The sequence below is a fragment of the Heteronotia binoei genome, chromosome 13, assembly GCF_032191835.1.
Source record: "Heteronotia binoei isolate CCM8104 ecotype False Entrance Well chromosome 13, APGP_CSIRO_Hbin_v1, whole genome shotgun sequence".
Classification (NCBI taxonomy): Eukaryota; Metazoa; Chordata; class Lepidosauria; order Squamata; family Gekkonidae; genus Heteronotia; species Heteronotia binoei.
Window position 1 is genome coordinate 3643073 of NC_083235.1, and position 23118 is coordinate 3666190.

At 51.3% G+C, this 23118-nt stretch overlaps 1 protein-coding gene across 1 annotated transcript in view; it reads left to right on the forward strand.

Annotated features, from left to right (window-relative positions):
- Positions 1–22873, forward strand: part of LOC132581677 (mitochondrial adenyl nucleotide antiporter SLC25A23) — a 41436-nt gene extending 18563 nt beyond the window's left edge. The window contains exons 3-9 of the mRNA XM_060253054.1: positions 319–430; positions 11159–11317; positions 12214–12366; positions 14480–14587; positions 18521–18688; positions 21421–21571; positions 22562–22873. Coding sequence (XP_060109037.1) covers positions 319–430; positions 11159–11317; positions 12214–12366; positions 14480–14587; positions 18521–18688; positions 21421–21571; positions 22562–22746 — 1036 coding nt within the window. The 3' untranslated portion in view covers positions 22747–22873. The remainder of the gene's footprint in view (positions 1–318; positions 431–11158; positions 11318–12213; positions 12367–14479; positions 14588–18520; positions 18689–21420; positions 21572–22561) is intronic.
- Positions 22874–23118: the final 245 nt, after the last annotated feature.

Genomic DNA, 23118 nt, shown 5'->3' on the forward strand with positions numbered 1-23118 from the left:
CTTCCTCCTCAGGAGGTGGTGGGCTCTCCTTTCTTGGAGGTTTTTGCACAGAGGCTAGATGGCCATCTGACAGCAATGAGAATCCTGTGAATTTAGGGGGAGGTGTTTGTGAATTTCCTGCGTTGTGCAGGGGGTTGGACTAGATGACCCTGGAAGTCCCTTCCAACTCTATGATTCTAGGATTCTGTGATTCTAAATGAGTTATGCAAATGAGTTGAGCTAATGAGCACTAGCAACTCTTTTTCTGCAAAACGACCCCTGACACACACACACACACACGCACAGAACTCACTTTGGTGTCACTTATGTACTTTGCAGCATAGACAAAGACGGCACCATGACCATCGACTGGCATGAATGGCGGGACCATTTCATCCTCAACCCGCTGGAGAACATGGAGGAGATCGTACATTACTGGAAACACTCGACGGTGAGTCTGCAGCCCAGCCGGGGTTGAGCCTGGGTTCGCTTTCTGATGTGGGGGGGAGAAAGGGAAAGGAGATTGTGAGCCGCTCTGAGGCTCTTCGGAGTGGAGGGCGGGATATAAATCCAATATCATCTTCTACCTTCTTTCTCTCCAACACCTGACGTTCACATCTTGCAGCTCTCAAGCATCTGATGTTTATTCTTTGGAACTCTTACGTTAAGCAAGTTTTGCCACCCCAGGGTTAGAGGGTATGAAATACAGCAAGATATCTCAAAAAGGGCATTGCAGAGCTGGGAAAAGTACAAAAGGAGGCAAGCCAGATGTTTAGGGGCTTGGAGAGTGTGGAGAATGTGGGACTTTTCAGTTTAGGAAAGAGTTGATCGAGGTTAGGGGAGGGGCTGTGGTTTAGTAGTAGAAGATCTGCTTTTGGCATGCAGGAGGTCCCAGGTTCAATTCTCAGCACCTTCATTAAAAACAGTCAGGGCGGCAGGTGTTGTGAAAGACCTCTGCCTGAGACCCTGGAGAGCATCTTGGTGTCAGTCTCCTTCGCAGCAATTAGCGGTTCTGGATTTAGTGTTCCCGGAGAGGAGAAAGCAAATTGAATGCAGTGTCTATGCCAAGAGAGAAGAAGCCATTTTGATGTAGTCGGAGAAGGAGACAGAAGGCCAAGGGTTTCTTGCCTTCAGTTAGGAGACCCCAGGAGCGAGACGGCTGATATTGTTGAGCCCAGGGCCCCTTTCGGTTTGCAGCCTACTAAAGCACTCACTGGAGAAGATCCTGATGCTGGGAAAGACATTACCTTGCCAACAAAAGTCCGTATAGTCAAAGTCCGTATAGTCAAAGCGATGGTATTCCCAGTAGTAATGTATGGCTGTGAGAGCTGGACCATGAGGAAGGCCGAGCGCAGAAGAATAGATGCTTTTGAGCTGTGGTGCTGGAGGAGACTCTTGAGAGTCCCTTGGACTGCAAGGAGATCCAGTCAGTCAGTCCTAAGGGAAATCAACCCAGACTGTTCCCTGGAAGGTCAGATGCTGAAGCTGAAGCTCAAATCCTTTGGCCACCCAATGAGAAGGGAGCACTCACTGGAGAAGATCCTGATGCTGGGAAAGACATCACCCTGCCGACAAAAGTCCGTATAGTCAAAGCGATGGTGTTCCCAGTAGGAATGTATGGCTGTGAGAGCTGGACCATAAGGAAGGCCGAGTGCAGAAGAATAGATGCTTTTGAGCTGTGGTGCTGGAGAAGACTCTTGAGAGTCCCTCGGACTGCAAGAAGATCCAGTCAGTCAGTCCTAAGGGAAATCAACTCAGACTGTTCCCTGGAAGGTCAGATGCTGAAGCTGAAGCTCAAACCCTTTGGCCACCCAATGAGAAGGGAGCACTCCCTGGAGAAGACCCTGATGCTGGAAAGGCAGAAGGCCGAAGAAGAAGGGGATGGCAGAAGAGGAGATGGCTGGACAGCATTACTGATGTAACAAAGACAGATTTGAGCAGACTTCGGAGGATGGTGGAAGATGGGAGGGCCTGGCGTGACTTGGTCCACAGGGTCACAAAGAGTCAGACTCAACTGTGTGACTGAACAACTACAACAGCAAAACAAGCGGATGTCCCAAGGATGCTCAACATCCTTGGGACGGTGGCTCAGTGGTAGAGCATCTGCTTGGGAAGCAGAAGGTCCCAGGTTCAATCCCTGGCATCTCCAACTAAAAAGGGTCCAGGCAAATAGGTGTGAAAAACCTCAGCTTGAGACCCTGGAGAGCTGCTGCCAGTCTGAGAAGACAATACTGACTTTGATGGACCAAAGGTCTGATTCAGTATAAGGCAGCTTCATATGTTCAACATCTCTGGCACACTCCCAAGGACTTCAGTCGCGTCACAAGGCTGCTGCTAGAACGTCTGTGAGCCGGTTTGGCCTTCCGTAACGTAGGGCTCCCAGCCTCCAGCTGCACAAACAAAAATCCATGAATATAAGTAACCACTGCCCTGTAATAATTGTTCCAACAACAATTTAAAATAAACTTGTTAATGGCACAGAGAATGTAAAGTCAATATAAATAAAGTACAAATCTTTTCAAGTCTATTTAAGTCCTTTCAAATCCAATGAAGACAAACAGCTTCAAACCTCTCAAACTCCATTGTTTGAAGACTCACTGAAGCAGGAGTAACAAGAAGAAGAACTGCAGTTTAATACTCCGCCCTTCTCTCTGAATCAGAGACTCAGAGCGGCTTACAATCTCCTGTATCTTCTCCCCCCACAACAGACACCCTGCGAGGCGGGTGGGGCTGAGAGAGCTCTGACAGAAGCTGCCCTTTCAAGGACAACCCCTGCCAGAGCTATGGCTGACCCAAGGCCATCCCAGCAGCTGCAAGTAGAGGAGTGGGGAATCGAACCCAGTTCTCCCAGACAAGAGTCCATGCGCTTAACCACTACCCCAAACAAGTGGACTCCTGTGCTTTGGCACCGTACGTTCTTTGAAATTAACACTCTTATGAGAGTTCTGGGACTCTTTCAAGATAAAATGACGTGTTCCATAGTATTATATATTTGTGTCCTCAATTTTGGTCACTATAACCTTCGGGTTGTGTGTATTTTTTTACCACCTGGAGGCTGGCAACCCTGAGACAGTCCCCTTTGCCTGCCGAACAGAGCGGACGAGGCATGTCTTCTCCAATCTTGAACTCTGTGGGGGCCGGGGAAAGTTCTGACCTCGGGGCTGGGTGTTCGCCAGGGCCTCTCTCTCCACTTTCCCATTCCAGCTGGGCTAATCTCATCAGCAGATCAGAACAGGGGAGATTAGAGCGTATATTTTAGAGTGACCCCCCCCGCCCTCCCACCCCTGGGCAGTGGAACCGAGAGAAGGCAGAGGCTTTCCTCCTGAGCCAGCCCCATGGAATCGAAGCAGAAGTGAAGCGATTTGCAGAGAACTTCGCAGTGGATCCTTCCAGTTGTCAACTGGAGGTTCCGATTTGAACTTGGGCTTCTCTTGGGTTATCTCTGGCACTCTCTGATGAGGATCCTGTGAATTTAGAGGGAGGTGTTTGTGAGTTTCCTGCATTGTGTAGGGGGTTGAACTAGATGACCCCGGAGGTCCCTTCCAACTCTAGGATTCTATTATTTTAGGTTCTGAAGCAGAGGCTAGATCGCCATCTGACAGCAATGAGGATCCTGTGAATTTAGGGGGAGATATTTGTGAGTTTCCTGCATTGTGCAGGGGGTTGGACTAGATGACCCTGGAGGTCCCTTCCAACTCTAGGATTCTATGATTCTCTGCCTTGGGTAGGGTCGCCAGGTCCGACTCTAGAAATATCTCGGGACTTTGGGGGTGGAGCCAGGAGACATGGGGGCGGAGCCAGGAGAATTGGGGGTGGAGCTGGGAGGCATTGGGGGTGGAGCCAGGAGACATGGGGGGTGGAGCCGAGAGACATTGAGGGCGGGGCCAGGAGCCAGGGTGTAGCAAGTTTGATTGAACTCCAAAGAGAGCTCTGGACGTCTCTTTTTTTTCCATTTTAAAAGTTTTATTAGTTTTCTAGAAATTAAGGGCAAAGGGTAAGAGGGGATAAGAAATTATAGTTATAAATCAATCTTAATCTGCATATAGTATACTTTAATAAAATACGGGTCTGCATCTAAAATACTTTCTTAAAATAGGTAAATTGTCACGCATGATTATCTCTTAACCTTACATCGTCAATATTTTGATATTTTTATATTGTACGCTTTCACATTTAAAGGGACCACACACCTTTTAAATGCTTTCCCTCCAGTGGAAATCATGAAGGATAGGGGCACCTTCTTTTGGGCCTCACAGAATTGGATCCCCTGGTCCAATCTTTTTGAAACTTGGGGGGTGTTTTGAGGAGAGGCACCAGATGCTGTGCTGAAAACGTAGTGCCTCTATCTAAAAAAAACAACAACCCTGCTAGAGCTCCAGATACCCTATGGGAATTGGCCTCCAAAGGATATAATGGAGTGCCTAGCAAGCATTTCCCTCTCCCCCCCCCACTTCCTGATAACCCTGAAGCAGGGGAAGGGTCTCCAAACCAGAGTTTTCCCTGCCCCCACCTTGGGATTCAATAATCAACAATGGGATCACAGTAGAGACACATTACAAAAACCACAACAAACTGTGATGTAAACAGACTGCCATACTTTTATATATATATAAAAAAAACTACTTTTAAATGGACAAATGTCTTTTGATACAAAAAGCCACAATAGCAACCATAAGAGACGTTTAAACCAATTTCAACAGAGCCCATAGTGATTTTAGTGGTACAACGTACAAGTGCTAGTTACAATGATCGCGTTTTGTATTACACTTCATCGGTATTGTGAAAAGTCCTTGTCTTGTTGAGCTGTACACGATAGAGGGGTGGGCCAGCTTCCTTCGCTCAAAGCGTGTGCAAAATCTTCCAATTTATTGCTGGCCAAAATACTTCCCATGCAGGTGCTGAGACTTTCTGTAGGAGCCACCTAAAAATACGAATAACAAAATACTAATAAAGGTTGTTCCTGAACTAATATGGTGCGTTTTGGGGACCCAGGGAGGAAATCACAATCTCCAAATTATTCAATGTAGCCATTACAGGGAACATATACTCTTAAAACTCACCCATTGTTGCAATGTGCTTATCTATAAGGAGCAAGCCTATTTATCTGATTCCAGCCTTCAGTTTTAATACTGGCATAATGCTCTCAAGTTGCAAGCTATGCTATGGAGGAATGAGACAATTATCAAAGATTTTAGGTTTTCACGGCTGGTAACATCATTAGGGTTTGTAGAATCTTTCGGGCTCAAGTGCCGTGTTCTACTGGAGAAAGTTTTCCTTCCAGACGTTTCGTTCTCAGCTGCGGAGAACATCCTCAGTGGCGTTGCAGCCGGAGCAGGCGCTCTGACCTTCTTGGCTGCTGTGCATTGAATGAGAGAATTCTTTATAAATGTCTTATAAAAGAGCAGGAACGAAGCCCTTGCTTCTTTTTGCGGGACAAAGGAACTCTAAAAAAACTACCACCTGGGTAAAAAGGACCACCTGTAATCCACCTGGGGATTGGCAGCCCTACCTTTGGCCTTAAGTCGGAGCAAGTGCCTTTTGTTCCCACCCCCTGTCTTTAATCTGCACCTTCTTACAGGATTGGATCCTGCGGCCCAGCCCATCCCCTTTTTAGCCCTTCAATCCTGTTAGAAGCTTCAAAAGCAGAGGGTTTATTGAGCACCCTTTGCCCTGTCCAGGGCACACTCGCCATGGAAGAGCTCTCTTCTCTCGAGAAGGGCCCCGACGGCTGTGGCCCCTCATGGATCCAGGGAGGAGCGCCCCTGCTGGCTCAGGCCGAGCTGTGGGAAGCCGACTTACAGTTGCCCCGAAAGATGGAGTCTGTCCTGGGGGAACACGACAGGGTAGGACCAGTCGCGACTGCACCTGGAGCAAAACCCCTTCCTTCCCCGCTGCACGTCGGCTGCCTCGAAACCCAAGTCCACTCCAGACTTCCTGAGCCCAGCTTTGCACCCACTTTCTTGACCTCCTGATGCTCTGTCTCCATGTGCTAGTTTATTTCTGAACCCTGCCTTCTCATCTTTCCCTTCCTGGTTGCTTCTGACTTGCTGGGGCTGTGGATGTAACTCCCCTTTATGCACTTCTTTCTCTGTCCGTTTTGGCATGTGTGCATGCCCTGGATATGACTCGGGGCATTTTGTTTTTGTTTGCACAATCAGAGTGCCAACACTAGAGCAGGAGTTGGTGCCCCGTCTTGGTGTGTGGCTGGAACAGCTGAGATGCAGGCAAACAGTGTGTGTGTGGTGGGGGGGGCAAGGACTTGGATGGGAGACCTGCAAAGGAATACCAGGGCTGGGACGCAGAGGCAGGCAATACAGCCACCTCTCAGAAACACATCCAAGCCCCAGTCACCATGACTTCCAGGAATGCAAGCACAACTGCATGCACACACACACACACACACGCACAATTCCACCACAGGCACAAGAATTCCGAAGGTAAGTCCCAGGAGCTGCTTTGGGCCTAGAGAGACTCTCAAACGCCGCTCTTAACATGCCTCCAGGACAGAGGAAGTAAATCTGTATAGCAGGGGTGGGGAACCTCCGTCCCGAGGGCCATATACGGCCCTCAAGGTCACTTGGTATGGCCCTCGGGGATTCCTGGGCCAAACTAAGGTATGTGGCAGCCTCCCTGGGGCCTGGCTGGCCAGCGAGGATTGTGGGGCCCGGCCGTGCTGTGCAGCAGCCTCCCCAGGGCCAGGCAGGGATCACAGGGCCCAGATATACCGTGCGGCAGCCTCCCTGGGGCCTGGCTGGCCAGCGAGGATCGTGGGGCCCAGCCGTGCTGTGCAGCAGCCTCCCTAGGGCCAGGCAGGGATCACAGGGCCCAGATGTACTGTGAGGCAGCCTCCCTGGGGCCTGGCCGGCCGGCCAGAATTGCTGCAGGGCCTGGAGAAGTTACTGTCACCGTTCAGTTTGCACTTGATTATCCCAGAGGGTGTGGCCTAATATGCTAATATGTGTGTGACCTAATATGCTAATATTAGGGGATGTGGTCTAATATGCTACTGAGTTCCTGCTGGGTGTTTTCTACAGAAAAGCCCTGGACCTTTGCATTTGCCTAGAGCGGCGGGCCATGTGTGTGTGTGTGTGCATGCGCCAATTAGGCTTTCCCCACATGACTTCAAATGGAAAACAATGATTTGCATTAATTTTGCTGGCCTGAATCATTCTCCCTCGGCGGAGCACTGTTTTTTAAGTTGATCATTTTTTATGGCCCGCAAATGATGTTATAAATATCCATACGGCCCTTGGCAGAAAAAAGGTTCCCCACCCCTGCTTTAGACAGAATTAAAAGTTGGAAGCCACAGTCTGGGGAGAAGGGAGCAAACAGGGCCTGGGAGCCCATTGATGGGCACCCTGAAAAGTAATGGTTTTAGGGTTACCAACCTCCTGGTGAGAACAAAAACAGACAACTGTGAAAGAATAACGAATCATATCAAACAAATCTCTATTCAGTAACAACTTACAGCATTACAATATTACTATAACAACCACTGAATACTATAATGGCAACCTATAATCACAATCCTAAAACAGAATATCAAAAGTAACAGTCCAAAATGTATTAAATTCCAATTCCTGCACAGACGTCTGTTTCCGACTTCTAAAACCTGCAAGAATTCATCCACTCCATCGGGTATAGTTAAAGTGCTGGTGCTCCAAAATTATGTTTCGTTGCAAAAAGTCTAAATGACCTTCAGAATCTTCTCAATCGCCCACATTAGCAGCCCTCCTGAACCCCTGGAGAAGCCCGCACCTGTGAGCTGTGTGGGGCTGAGAGAGCTCTCCCAGAAGCTGCCCTTTCAAGGACCACTCTCCGAGATGCCTGACCCAAGGCCATTCCAGCAGCTGCAAGTGGAGGAGTGGGGAATCAAACCTGGTTCTCCCAGATAAGAGAGCTATGGCTGACCCAAGGCCATTCCAGCAGCTGCAAGTGGAGGAGTGGGAAATCAAACCCTGTTCTCCCAGATAAGAGAGCTCTGGCTGACCCAAGGCCATTCCAGCAGCTGCAAGTGGAGGAGTGGGGAATCAAACCCTTTTCTCCCAGATAACAGTCTGCACACTTAACCACTATGGCTGACCCAAGGCCATTCCAGCGGCTGCAAGTGGAGGAGTGGGGAATCAAACCCTGTTCTCCCAGATAAGAGTCTGCACACTTAACCACTATGGCTGACCCAAGGCCATTCCAGCAGCTGCAAGCGGAGGAGTAGGGAATCAAACCTAGTTCTCCCAGATAAGAGTCTGCACACTTAACCAGCACATGAAAATAAAGTGCACAATTGCATCATCCCAAAACCATCCCCTGGTCCATGGAAAAATTGCCTTTCACAAAACTGGTCCCTGGTGCCAAAAACGTTGGGGGCCACAGCTTTAAAAAAAACCACACACACTTGGGTTAGGTGGCTCTGGCATGTACATAGAAGACCTATTCCAATTAGTTTTTCTTTACAGGACCAGCAGAGCTTCCAAATGCACCAAATAACTCATTCGGTCCACTTTCATGTGTGTGCATGCGTGCCCCTGGAAGTCATGGCTTACTTCTGGTGACCCCTAGTGGGGCTTGATATTGCCTGCCTCAGCCTATCGGCTCTGGTATTCCTTGGAGATGTCCTATCAGAGTACTTGCTGGGGTCAGTCCTGCTTAGTTTCCAAGATCTGACGAGATCAGACTTGCCCGGACTATCTGGGTCAGGGACTTTCAATCCACTTTCAGTGCACTTTGCAACTGAATTTTACTGTGTGGAGCGGCAAAATCCACTCGCAAACGGTGGCTGAAGAGGATTGAAACAGTATTATTTGGCATGCGGGTGAGGCAGTTGGTTCCCTTCCTCGAGCACGGTGACCTGGCAACTGTGATCCATGCAATGGTCACCTCAAGACTGGACTACTGCAATGCCCTCTACTTAGGACTGCCCCTGTCTCGAACCCGGAAACTGCAGCTAGTGCAGAATGCAGTGGCCAGGCTGCTATTGGGGATTCCCAAGTGTGAGCACACCCAGCCGGGGCTGCGGAAACTGCACTGGCTGCCAATAGTATACTGGATTCGCTACAAGGTGCTGGTTATTGCCTTTAAAGCCCTATATGGCCGAGGACCTGTTTACCTTAGGGACCGTCTCTCCCCACATGTTCCCCAGAGGGTACTTAGATCTGGGGCGCAAAATCTATTAGTGATCCCTGGGCCAAGAGCGGCTAGACTACAGTCCACCAGAGAGCGGGGCCTTCTCAATCGCTGCCTCCTATTGGTGGAATCAACTGCCGGAAGAAGCTAGGGCCTTGCGGGACCTTGCCCAGTTTCGCAAGGCCTGTAAGACAACACTATTCCGACTGGCCTTTAATTGATTTGGAATGACTGGTAAGACCTCACCTGGAGTGTTGTGTTCAGTTTTGGGCACCACATTTTAAGAAGGATCTAGACAAGCTGGAACGGGTCCAGAGGAGGGCAACAAAGATGGTGAGGGGTCTGGAGACCAAGTCCTATGAGGAAAGGTTGAAGGAGCTGGGCATGTTTAGCCTGGAGAGGAGGTGGCTGAGAGGTGATAGGATCACCATCTTCAAGTACTTGAAGGGCTGTCCTATAGAGGTTGGGGTGGAATTGTTTTCTGTGGCCCCAGAAGGCAGGACCAGAACCAACGGGTTGAAATTAAATCAAGAGAGTTTCTGGCTCAACATTAGGAAGAACTTCCTGACTGTTAGAGCGGTTCCTCAGTGGAACAGGCTACCTCCTTGGGAGGTGGTGGGCTCTCCTTCCTTGGAGGTTTTTCAACAGAGGCTAGATGGCCATCTGACAGCAATGAGGATCCTGTGAATTTAGGGGAAGGTGCTTGTGAGTTTAGAGCGGTTCCTCAGTGGAACAGGCTTCCTCCTTGGGAGGTGGTGGGCTCTCCTTCCTTGGAGGTTTTTCAACAGAGGCTAGATGGCCATCTGACAGTAATGAAGATCCTGTGCTGAGGGGTCTGGAGACCAAGTCCTACGAGGAAAGGTTGAAGGAGCTGGGGATGTTTAGCCTGGAGAGGAGGCGGCTGAGAGGTGATAGGATCACCATTTCAAGTCCTTGAAGGGCTGTCATCTAGAGGATGGGGTGGAATTGTTTTCTGTGGCCCCAGAAAACAACAGAGGCTGGATGGCCATCTGACAGCAATGCGGATCCTGTGAATTAAGGGGGAGGTGTTTGTGAGTTTAGAGCAGTTCCTCAGTGGAACAGGCTTCCTCCTTGGGAGGTGGTCGGCTCTCCTTCCTTGGAGGTTTTTCAACAGAGGCTAGATGGCCATCTGACAGCAATGAGGATCCTGTGAATTTAGGGGGAGGTGTTTGTGAGTTTCCTGCATTGTGCAGGGGGTTGGACTAGATGACCCTAGAGGTCCCTCCCAACTCTACGATTCTATGATTTTACCATGTTTCCCCGAAAATAAGACACTGCCTTACATTTGTTTTTTCTCAAGAAGACACACTGGGGCTTATTTTCAGGGGATGTCTTATTATTATTAAGTATAATACAACAATCTACATTTATTCAAATACAGTGGGGCTGGTGCTAGTGATGCGTGAACTCCTTTCCCCTAGCCGTTCTCGCATGTGCAACAGGATGACTTAGCCGTGTATGCGCAAACAGCTAGGAGAAAGGAATGATGTGGTTGCCACTCGCGCACCTGTACAAGTGCGAACGGCTCGGAGAAAGTAGTTGTAGCAGATAAAAGGTATTTCAGTCTTCCTTACCGCTCCGCGCCCAAATGCATGGTGTGGCTGTGCAGATACGCCCATCACTAGGTCTTATTATCGGGGTAGGGCTTATATTTAACAAATGCATAGAAATCCTGCTAGGGCTTATTTTTTGGGTAGGTCTTATTTTCGGGGAAACAGGGTATTACTGATATGGTAATATGGAATGACACTAAAATATACTGAACACTGTCTGAAATGAAACAATGCCAAATGACATTAGCACCAGACTGTTTTAACTGTTTTGATTGCTTAATTTTAATTTAGGATATAAGTAATAGGAGTGGATTGTTTGATTATACTGTTGTGAGCCCCCCTGAGCCTGCTTTGGCGGGGAGGGCGGGATATAAACCCAGTAAACCTTAAACCTTATGCGTGAAAGCACCAAGAAAGATGGGAGCTGTTTTGCAAGAGATGTGCCCGTCCTTTGGAACTCACTGTTGGACTGGGTGCTTTGGCAGGTGCTGGACATTGGGGAGTGCTTAACCGTCCCAGATGAATTTTCTGAGAAAGAGAAGAAGACGGGGATGTGGTGGAAGCAGCTCATGGCCGGAGCCATGGCCGGCGCTGTCTCCAGGACAGGAACTGCCCCACTGGACCGGCTAAAAGTTTTCATGCAGGTAAAGAGCTGCCCAGTGGGTTTTGGGGGTGGGCACCCAGAAAGGTGAACGGACTATCATCACGTGTCTGTTAGGAACGATTTGCTCAGTCATCATCAGTTGCCCAGAGGCTGAGCGTGGTCCACTCATAAGAACATAGGGGAAGCCATGTTGGATCAGGCCAATGGCCCATCCAGTCCAACACTCTGTGTCACACAGTGGCCAAAAAAACCAGGTGCCATTAGGAGGTCCACCAGTGGGGCCAGGACACTAGAAGCCCTCCCACTGTGCCCCCCCCCAAGCACCAAGAAAACAGAGCATCACTGCCCCAAACATAAGAATGTAAGAGAAGCCATGTTGGATCAGGCCAATGGCCCCTCCAGTCCAATACTTTGTGTCACACAGTGGCTAAAAAACCCAGGTGCCTCAGAAAGACCACCAGTGGGGCCAGGACACTAGAAGCTCTCCCACTCTTGCCCCCCCCCCCAAGCACCAAGAATACAGAGCATCACTGCCCCAGACATAAGAACATAAGAGAAGCCATGTTGGATCAGGCCAATGGCTCATCCCGTCCAACACTCTGTGTCACAAAAAAAACCAGGCGCCATCAGGAGGTCCACCAATGGGACCTCATTGGAGTTCAGTTATGCTTGTCACAGCCTCAAAATCCCCAGATATTTCTTAAATTGGACTTAGCAACCCTATCACAGACATTTCTTGAACTGGATCCGGCCACCCTACTCCCAACTCCTGAGGCAGACATTTTTGTGGCAGCCATTTTGTGGCTGTGCTCACCACGCTTGTCAGAATTCCAAAGGCGCTTGTGGGCTCGAAAAGTTTGGGGACCCCCTGACCCGGATGTGTCTGAACTCGGGCCATGCTCTCTTTCGTGATCCTGTGTCTTTCCCCCAACCTAGGTTCACGCTTCCAAGAACAACAACATGAACGTGTGGGGAGGGCTTCAGGGGATGATACGTGAGGGGGGCGTCCGGTCCTTGTGGCGAGGCAACGGCATCAACGTGCTGAAGATCGCCCCGGAATCTGCAATCAAATTCATGGCTTACGAACAGGTCGGGCTTGGGGATGCTGTTGCCACTTGGTCTGGCGAGGCACACTGTAGGCCAGGGCTCCTCCCTTGGGGAGGAAGAGGGAAGGGAGAGCTTGCTTTGCCAGGCTCTCTCAATCGCACAGCAGAGCTACTGAGCCAAGCCTCTCTTCCTTCTATTGGCTGAGGCTCCGACCTCTCCTGCTCCCCTGGGGAAGGAAGGAAAGAGCCAGAGCTTCCTTTGCTCCGTTCCCTGGATCCCATGAGAGAGATACAAAGGAAGCACCTTTAAGACCAACAAGTGCTAATGTTTTAAGCATATTTTATTTTAAGTTTTTTAAAACCTTTAATGGTGTTTGCCTGTGTCCTTTATAAAGTTTATATCTCTGGTACCTAATCTTAAATAGGCGCACATTCGGCCCAGCCCGACATGGTTTGCCCAGCAAGGTCTCGTTTATGTCAGATCCAGCCCTCATAACAAAAGAGCTTGACCCCCCTGCTGTAGGCGTTTCCAAATGACAGGGCAATGAGGGATGCCAACTTTGGTCTGAGGAATTCCTGGAGGTTTGGGGAAGGCGGGGTATGAGAGGGGAGGGACCTCAGTGGGGTGTAAGTTATGTCATCGAGCCCACCCTTCAGAGCACCCTTTTTCTCCAAGGTAACCAAGCTCTGTAGCAGGGGTGGGGGGCGAACTGCATCTCAGGAGCCACATGTGGCTCTTTCGCACACGTATTATGTGGCTCTTGAAACCCCTTCACCCCCACCCATCCCATTGCCTGGCTTGGAGAAGGCATTTGTCTCTTTAAATGACTTCTCCGAGCCAGCTTGGTGGCTCAGAAAATGCATTTAATGTTAAAGTTGCTTTCTTTCCACCTCTCTCCCTCCCTCTCTTCCTCCCTCCCTCCCTCCCTCCTTCCTTCCTTCTCTCAAACATCTGATGTTTATGTCTTGTGGCTCTCAAACATCTGATGTTTCTTCTACATGGCTCTTGTGTTATGCAAGTTTGGCCACCCCTGCTCTGTAGTCTGGAGATCAGTTGCGATTCTGGGAGATCTCCAGGCCCTACCTAGAGGTTGGCACCCCCAGCTGCAATGCAAGACACTGAACTAATCCACTGCAGCATTTCCCCTGTGCAAATACCTTGCTCTCCCTGTAGGCATGTCTTTATTAGACAAGCTTACTTCAGCAGTGCCTGGGATCATTGCGGAAATTTACGAACAATCAGCTAGGGCTGTGGTTTCCCACTGTGCTAAAAATAACGTTGTTTTTTTTTTTTAATTCACAAGGAAGTGTCAATACTAGCATTAAGACAAAGACCGATTTTGCACTCACCCCACGCCGCTCTCACATTCGTCTTCTCAGCGCGGCTTCCTTCCGATTTCCCACTATCTCCCCCGGGGCTGCAGCAAGGTTCGGCGTTTTCATACAGCAAACAGAAGCCGCTGTAAACCAGTTTCTGTTTGCTGTGCGAAAACGCCGATCCTTGCTGCAGCCCCGGGGCAGATAGTGGGAAATCGGAAGGAAACTGCGCTGAGAAGACAAACGTGAGAGCGGCGTAAGGTGAGTGCAAAATCAAAGTCAAAAATATAACTACCTTGCATGCAATTCAAGCGCTATAAGAGTAAGCGGTATATTCTCAAGCAAGTGGTTTGGCTCCAAAGAATATTCTTTCTTTGAACCAAGAGGTAAAGACACATTATTGAAGACACAAGTCCCCAAAAAGCTCTGGTTGTGACAATAAAATGGAAGGAAGGGAAATGATATCTCCGTTGGGGGGAAAGGAAGGGTATAAATGAAGTCAATACGTTCCCAGTGGCCCCATGGCAACGGAGGGTCCTTCCCCAGGTGTAAAAACACAATACTGTTTCTCTTGCTCACATCCAGGGGTGGAATTCTAGGGTGGAGCTCCTTTGCATATTAGGCCACACACCCCTGATGTAGCCAATCCTCCGGGAGCTTACAAAAAAAAGAGCTTTGTAAACTCTTGGAGGATTGGCTGCATCAGGGGGTGTGGCCTAACATGCAAAAGGGCTCCTGCTAGAATCCCACCCCTGCTCACGCCCACTGCCTTCCCTCCGTCTGTGGAGGTTGAGGAAGGGCCAAGCTGAGGGTCTCAACCCCGTTGCTTCCCCCTGCAGATCAAGCGGGCTATTCGTGGACAGCAGGAGAGTCTGAGGGTCCAGGAGAGATTCATTGCCGGCTCGCTGGCTGGTGCCACGGCCCAAACCATCATCTACCCCATGGAGGTAAGGATGCCTATCTCTGGCACAGCTTGCAGGCCGGATCCTGCAGTGGACAGTGGTGGAAACTGTCATGGGTGCTGGGGACCCTGCAGAAGAAGCCGAGCCTGCAGAGCCTGCAGAAGGAACTGTGCCCCTGCCACCTGCACCAGTGCCCCTGCCTCCTGCTGAAGAAGATCCAAGCCCCCCGCCTCGCCCTCTCGGGTGGCTCGTGTGCGTGACCGCCTTCGTCGGGACCTCAGGGATCGGAGGAGGGCGGCACGCTCACAAGCAAGACGCTCCCTGAGCCCTGAGTGTTGAAAGGATTCTGGCCCTTCTAAGTGTGAGGGTGCTTAAGTTTCGGCAGGATCCTGGCTGCTGCTCTGAGACAGCAATTAGCCCAAATGAGCAACAGGCAGCAGAGGGCTATATAGCTGTGGGCTTTGGGAGGAGGCTTTGTGGAAGCAACTAGTCACATACCTGACATCCTAGCATCCACTCCGGCTCTTGACTTTGGCTTTTGGATTCCTGACTTTGGCTTGGACCTCTGGACCCCCTGACTTCGGCTTCGGAACCTCTGACCTGTGATACCTGGATTACGATTCTGTTTTGGCGCCTTGGACCCACCTTGCTCACCAGTTGCAGACCCTGGACCGCCCCTGGACTTTGCCTGACTCAGCCCCAGCTCGTGACAGAAACCAAAGCATCCCACCGAGGGAGGGTTCTTGATTGGCCGAGAGGCACCGCGCGGCCAAGTCTGGACTCTCGTCTGAGTACCTCTGGCTCCGAGAGAATATTAACTCACCGACACCGATTTCCCACTAGCCTCGTCCCTCTCTCTCTCTCCTCTTCTCCCCGGGGCTGCCGTCGGATTTCGCACAAGCTGCGACTTGCTCCGCCTCTTGCACGCAGCAAACAGGATCCTCTAAAAACCGGTTTCTGTTTGCCGCGCAAAAAAGGCAAAGCGAGCTGCAGGCCCCGGGGCAGACAGGGTGAAATCCGAACAGCCATGTCCGTCTGTCGGAACGAACTAAAGCGAAAATCCTGCGCCACTTTAAAGACGAACCACCTTTATTTCAGTGTGATATTTCGCGGGCCGCGGTCTACTTCTTTAGATAGACGTGTGATAGAAAATCACACTCGGGAACTGGAACAGCAGAATGAAATTCCGTGTTAGGGGGGTGGAACAGAAGTAGCTGTGGCACCGGCAGTGGGTGGGTAGAGGTCCCACTTATGCAGTGTATTGGTCGCACCGTTCACTGGAGAATCCTGGGAACTGTAGTTTGGTTAGGGTGTGCACTGCTCCCACAACAGTCAAAGGAAGTCCTTTGCATATTAGGCCACACCTCCTGAGGTAACCAATCCCTCAAGAGCTTCCAGGGCTCTTCGTACAGGCCCTACTGTCAGCTCCGGGAGGACTGGCTACATCAGGGAGGTGTGGCCTAATATGCAAAGGAGCTCTTGCTAGAATTCCACCCCTGCATAACCCTGATGTAACCAGTCCTCCAAGAGCTTACAGGGCTCTTCGTACAGAGCCTACTGTAAGCTCCAGGAGGATTGGCTACATCAGGGGGGGTGTGGCCTAATATGCAAAGGAGCTCTTGCTAGAATTCCACCCCTGCATACCCCTGATGTAGCCAGTCCTCCAAGAGCTTACAGGACTCTTCGTACAGGGCCTACTGTAAGCTCTTGGAGGATTGGCCAAATCAGGGGGATGCGGCCTAATATGCAAAGGAGCTCTTGCTAGAATTCCACCCCTGCATATCCCTGATGAAGCCAATCCTCCAAGAGCTTACAGGGCTCTTCTCACAGGGCCTACTGTAAGCTCTTGGAGGATTGGCTATATCAGGAGGTGTGGCCTAATATGCAAAGGAGTTCCTGCTAATAAAAAAGCCCTGCATAGGTCCCTACCCCAAGGGGTTCACAAGCTAAATCTCAGATAATACAGCTTGACGCACTAGAGACATCGATGTGTTGGCTTTTTGTTCCGTCCTGGCCAGGTTCCTTTAACAGCATTTCCGTTCCAGCTTAGCATGTTACTTAACAAGCCTTTTTACTAGAAGCTTAACTGTGCTGACCTGAAATGAACTGGCTGGGTGTGTGTGGAAATGGGCCAAGAAGGATCAGACTCGTTCTGCGAGTGGTGATGAGGTTGGGGGTTGCAGCGGTGTTCCTCCCCCTCCCCCCCCAGCTCCCCAGGGTCCTACTGGACTTCATGCGTCCTGGGGTGCAAACGAAGATGAGGCAGATAGAGTAGCCCATGAGGCCGTTGGCTAATACTCTGGATAGCTCCTGATGCAGGGAAAGACAGAAGGCAAAAGAAGAAGGGGATGGCAAAAGAGGAGATGGCTGGACAGCATTATTGATGTCACTAACATGAATCTGAGCAGACTTCGGAGGATGGTGGAAGACGGTTGGGCTTGGCGTGACTTGGTCCATGGGGTTGCAAAGAGCCGGACTCGACTGTGCAACTGAACAACAACAAAAATTCCAAAATGTGGATCCTGCCGAGTGGAACTGTTGCATGGGAGATTCAGGCTAGAATAGACCACTGGCCTGATCCAGCAGGGCTTTCCTGATGTTCTTCTCAGGGGAAGGCCTCAGCCTCTCTGCCCAGTTGTTAGTCCTCCAGAGGAAATGGTTGGCCACTGTGTGAGACGGGAGGCTGGACTAGATGGACCCTCCCTGGTCTGATCCAGCAGGGCTCTTCTGATGTTCTTCTCAGGGGAAGGCCTCGGCCTCTCTGCCCTGTTGTTGGCCCTCCAGAGGAACCGGTTGGCCCCTGTGTGAGACAGGAGGCTGGACTAGATGGACCCTCCCTGGTCTGATCCAGCAGGGCTCTTCTGATGTTCTTCTCAGGGGGGGAAGGTCTCAGCCTCTCTGCCCTGTTGTTGGCCCTTCGAAGGAACTGGTTGGCCACAGGGTGAGGCAGGATGCTGGACTAGATGGACCCTCACCGGTCTGATCCAGCAGGGCTCTTCTGATGTTCTTCTCAGGGGAAGGTCTCAGCCTCTCTGCCCTGTTGTTGGCCCTTCGAAGGAACTGGTTGGCCACAGGGTGAGGCAGGATGCTGGACTAGATGGACCCTCACTGGTCTGACCCAGCAGGGCTCTTCTGATGTTCTTCTCAGGGGAAGGCCTCAGCCTCTCTGCCCTGTTGTTGGCCCTCCAGAGGAACTGGCTGGCCACAGTGTGAGACAGGAGGCTGGACTAGATGGACCCTCCCTGGTCTGACCCAGCAAGGCTCTTCTGATGTTCTTCTCAGGGGAAGGCCTTGGCCTCTCTGCCCTGTTGTTGGCTCTCCAGAGGAACTGGCTGGCCACTGTGTGAGACAGGAGGCTGGACTAGATGGACCCTCCCTGGTCTGACCCAGCAGGGCTCTTCTAATGTTCTTCTCAGGGGAAGGCCTCGGCCTCTCTGCCCTGTCGCTGGCCCTCCGGATGAACTGGTTGGCCACTGCGTGAGACAGGATGCTGGGCTAGACGGACCACTGGTCTGATCCAGCAGGACTCTTCAGATGTTCTTACAAATTTACAGGTTGTAATGGAGCCGCATGGAATTCTGGGACCCACATGAAATGTCAAGGAGTCCCACTCGGCAAGATCTTTCTCTCAGAACATCTGCGGCATTAGCCTGTTGCTGTTTCTTTGGGAACGGTTATATCGCAGCTGGAGGTAGTGTTTTGCCTGAATACGACCCAAAGCTCAATCTGTGCTATTTCCAGTGAGTTTCTTGGGCTTGGGACAGACCCCTGGCCCGAGAACCAGGAAGTTCATTGCTCGGTGAAATCTTATACATTCCATTGTGTCCTCTTCCACTTTCTGTATTTATTTATTATTTATTTATTACTTTATATTTATATCCCGCCCTCTCCGCAAGCGGACTCAGGGCGGCTTACAATATCATAGAGAGAGACACCTTTTGTGTCCCAAGTCTGACAGCTTTTTTCTCCTTACTCCAGGTTCTGAAGACACGGTTGACCCTGCGTAAAACCGGACAGTACGTGGGGGTGGCCGACTGTGCCAAGAAGATCCTTCGGAAGGAAGGGATCCGTGCCTTTTACAAGGGGTACCTGCCAAATATGTTGGGCATTATCCCCTATGCTGGCATCGACCTGGCAGTTTATGAGGTAGGTGTGAGATTTTTATTTTTTTTTAAAGCTGTTCTATTTAGAAAAGTATTATGCCACCTTTCCACCCAGTCGGGGTCTGCGAGGTGGCAAAGGGGGAAAAAAAACCCCTCAAAACATTCAAGGAATTTAAAGTACAGTTTAAATGATAGAATAATCCAATTAAAATACATCAAACAAACAACACTGGAAGGAGGGCCGGTATTAGAGAAATAAGGACATACTGTTTTCCACAGAAAGGGATTAAAATGTGGGATTCCTTGCCGGAGGATGTTGTGATGGCCGTAGGAACAGACAGCTTAAAAGGGGGATGGGATAGATTCATGGAGGATCAGTCTACCAGTGGCTACTGGCTGAGGTGAATGAGGGGAACCTCCACATTCAGAGGCACTAATCCTCTTATTCTTAAAGCCAGTAGGCAACATCAGGGAAAGGTCTCAGCCTCTGTGTCTTGTTGTTGGCCCTCCAGAGGAACTGGTTGGCCACTGAGTGAGACAGGAGGCTGGACTAGATGGACCCTCCCTGGTCTGATCCAGCAGGGCTCTTCTGATGCTCTTCTCAGGGGAAGGCCTCGACCTCTCTGCCCTGTTGTTGGCCCTCCAGAGGAACTGGGTGGTCACTGTGTGAGGCAGGAGGCTGGATTAGATGGACCTTCACTGGTCTGACCCAGCAGAGCTCATCTGATGTTCTTCTCAGGGGAAGGCCTCGGCCTCTCTGCCCTGTTGCTGGCCCTCCAGAGGAACTGAGTGGCCACAGTGTGAGACAGGAGGCTGAACTAGATGGACCCTCCCTGGCCTGATCCAGCAGGGTTCTTCTGATATTCTTCTCAGGGGAAGGCCTCGGCCTCTCTGCCCTGTTGCTGGCCCTCCAGAGGAACTGAGTGGCCACAGTGTGAGGCGGGATGCTGGACTAGGTGGACCTTCGCTGGTTTGACCCAGCAGGGCTCTTGTGAGGTTCTTCTCAGGGGAAGGCCTCAGCCTCTCTGCCCTGTTGTTGTCCCTCCAGAGGAACTGGGTGGCCACCGTGTGAGACAGGAGGTTGGACTAGATGGACCCTCACTGGTCTGACCCAGCAGGGCTCTTCTGAGGTTCTTCTCAGGGGAAGGCCTCAGCCTCTCTGCCCTGTTGTTGTCCTTCCAGAGGAACTGGGTGGCCACCGTGTTAGACAGGAGGCTGGACTAGATGGACCCTCACTGGTCTGACCCAGCAGGACTCTTCTGATGTTCTTCTCAGGGGAAGGCCTCAGCCTCTCTGCCCTTTTGTTGGCCCTCCAGAGGAACTGGTTGGCCACTGTGTGAGACAGGAGGCTGGACTAGATGGACCCTCACTGGTCTGATGTTCTTCTCAGGGGAAGGCCTCAGCCCTTGCACCGTTTGGTGTAGTGGTTAAGTGTGCAGACTCTTATCTGGGAGTTTACCATTCTCTGCTTCTCTCCCGCAGCTTTGTCAAAGGAGCTTTTGAGAAGGTGGCTGCAGGTTGCAGCGGGAGCTATGAGCGGCAGGTTGGGTGCTCTGTCTCTAATTGGCGAGGGCCCTCCCAAGGTTTTGACTGCCTAGAGGCCTCCACAGTGTTTAATCCGGCGCTGCTTAAAACAGTCCCCAGATGGTTCGTGAATGTATCTTAAATCATTTCCAGACTCTGGGCAGGGCCAGCTCGCCCAGTAGGCTAACTAGGCGGTTGCCTAGGACACCTGGAGGGCAGGGGCACCAAATTGGGCTCCCCCCCTCCTGGTTCCCAAGACAACGGCCTCGTTTGCCTCTCTTCCCCCCCCCCCCGCTCGCCACCGCCACTACTGTCAGCCATTGTCAGCCCCCTAACTTCCCTTCCTACCGGCTCCGAGGCAGCCTCATTGCACTTCGGGGGGGGGGGACAGGCAACAGAGCGGGGCACTGCAGAGGGAGGGGAAGGCGGCACCAGGCATGGATCCTACCTTGGGCGCCCTGCACCCTGGGGCCGGCACTGACTGTGGGCAGGAAAAGGGGGAGGTGAAGAAGAGAGGAAAGATGTGAGAGAGGAGGAGGAAGGCCTGTTGTTGGAGAGCCAGTTTGGTGTAGTGGTGAAGTGTGCAGACTCTTATCTGGGAGAACCAGGTTTGATTCCCCACTCCTCCATTTGCACCTGCTAGCATGGCCTTGGGTCAGCCACAGCTCTGGCAGAGGTTGTCCTTGAAAGGGCAGCTGCTGTGAGAGCCCTCTCAGCCCCACCCACCTCACAGGGTGTCTGTTGTGGGGGAGGAGGGTAAAGGAGATTGTGAGCTGCTTTGAGACTCTTCGGAGTGGAGGGCAGGATATAAATCCAATATCATCTTCATCTTCCGAAGGAACCTGTTGTTCACTGCGTGAGGCAGAAGGTTGGACTGGTACTATACTCCAGGGTTGGCCAACAGTAGCTCTCCAGATGTTTTTTGCCTACAACTCCCATCAGCCCCAGCCAGCATGGCCAATGCCTGGGGCTGATGGGAGTTGTAGGCAAACAACATCTGCAGAGCTACCGTTGGCCACCCCTGCTATACTCTGTATCTCATCCCAGAAGGGACCCAGAGCAGGTGACATCATTCTCCGCTCCTCCATTTTTACCTCGCAACAACCCTGTAAGGTTGGTTAGGCTGAGAGGGCGTGAATGGCCCAAGGTCACCCAGAAAGCTCCTGTGGCAGAGAGGGGATTTGAACCCGGGTCTCCCAGCACCAAGCCCAACTACTCCACCACATTGGCTCTCTGTTTCCTTTGCTGCAGACCCTGAAGAATACCTGGCTGCAGAAGTACAGCAAGGACACGGCCGACCCCGGTGTCCTGGTGTTGTTGGCCTGCGGCACCGTCTCCAGCACCTGCGGCCAGATCGCCAGCTACCCCCTCGCCCTGGTGCGCACCCGGATGCAGGCCCAAGGTGAGCACGTTCTGCACTCCTTCCTGCCTTGATTTCATTGCCTTTTATTTCTTCTTTTTGTGGGGATCCAGATCAGCTTCCCTTCTTCTCCTTCCCTCCATTTTATCCACACAACAACCCTGTGAGGTAGGTTAGACTGAGTGCATGACTGGTCCAAGGTCACCCAGCCAGCTTCCATGGCAGGAGAGTGGGAATTCCATAGCAGGAGAGTGGCAGGAGAGTGGGAATTCCTGCTTCCATGGCAGGAGAGTGGGAATTCGAAGCTGAGTGGAGGGCGGGATATAAATCCAATATCTTCATCTACCTCACAGGGTGTCTGTTGTGGGGGAGGAAGGTAAAGGAGATTGTGAGCCGCTCTGAGACTCTTCGGAGTGGAGGGCGGGATATAAATCCAATATTATCATATTATTATTATTGCATCAGAATCTGGAGACAATGTCTGCGCTGTAGCGATCTTGAGTAGGCTGTTCAGACTTGCTTGTGGGCCTGATAGAAGCCCTCTGCGGGCCTGATTTGGCACCCGGGCCACATGTTTGACACCCCTGCTTTAGGGACCATCTCTCCCCACATGTTCCCCAGAGAGTACTTAGATCGGGGACACAAAACTTGTTATCGATCCCCGGAGCGAGGAAGGCAGGACTTAAAACAACGCGAGAAAGAGCCTTCTCAGTTGCTGCCCGTCATTGGCGGAACCAACTGCTTGAGGAGGTCAGAGCCTTGCGGGACCTCGCCCAGTTCCGCGAGGCTTGTAAGACGACACTGTTTCGGTTAACCTTTAACTGCAGTGCTGACCACCACGACGCCAGACCCAACGGATGCTAAGTTCACTGAATGCCGTTTTAGATCTGCATCGAAATTAGCGCCAGATTACTTTAAACGGTTTTAATGCTTTTAATGCCAATGTTTTCATTGTAAGATAAAAAAAAAAAATTAGCTCTGCCATCCTCATGTCTCTGGTTTCTGCCCTCTCTTTTTCCCACTTCTCCATAGCATCTATCGAGGGTGGCCCCCAACTCACCATGCTGGGCCTCTTCCGGCACATCTTGTCCCGGGAGGGCGTTCTGGGCCTCTACCGCGGCATCGCCCCCAACTTCATGAAGGTGATTCCGGCCGTCAGCATCAGCTACGTGGTGTACGAGAACATGAAGCAGGCCCTGGGGGTGACGTCCCGATGAAACCGGGGCCCGTCTGGTCTAAGCACGTGGGACCTACCTCTCTCTCAAGAAGGACTGCTCCTCTTGACGACGTGGTCCCCAGGTGGAAACAGATCGGGAGGTGTCTCCTCTGCTCTGGGGGCTCTCGAGGGGAGGGGCTGCAATCGACAGGCCCACGTCTTCCTCAGAGCTGCAAGAGTGGAGCCCTCTCAAAGCCAGAAGAGCTGAAAGAGACTTGGTCTTTCTGGATCTCTGCACAGAGGCCTGGGAGTAGGGGAATCACTGTGGTCCATAATGGTATAGGCTTCCTTAGGCCTCCCACATTCTGGAGGTTTCAGGTAGGCTAGCTTCTGAGCTGGGGCCCTTCATAAAAACATCAGACCAGTGAGGGTC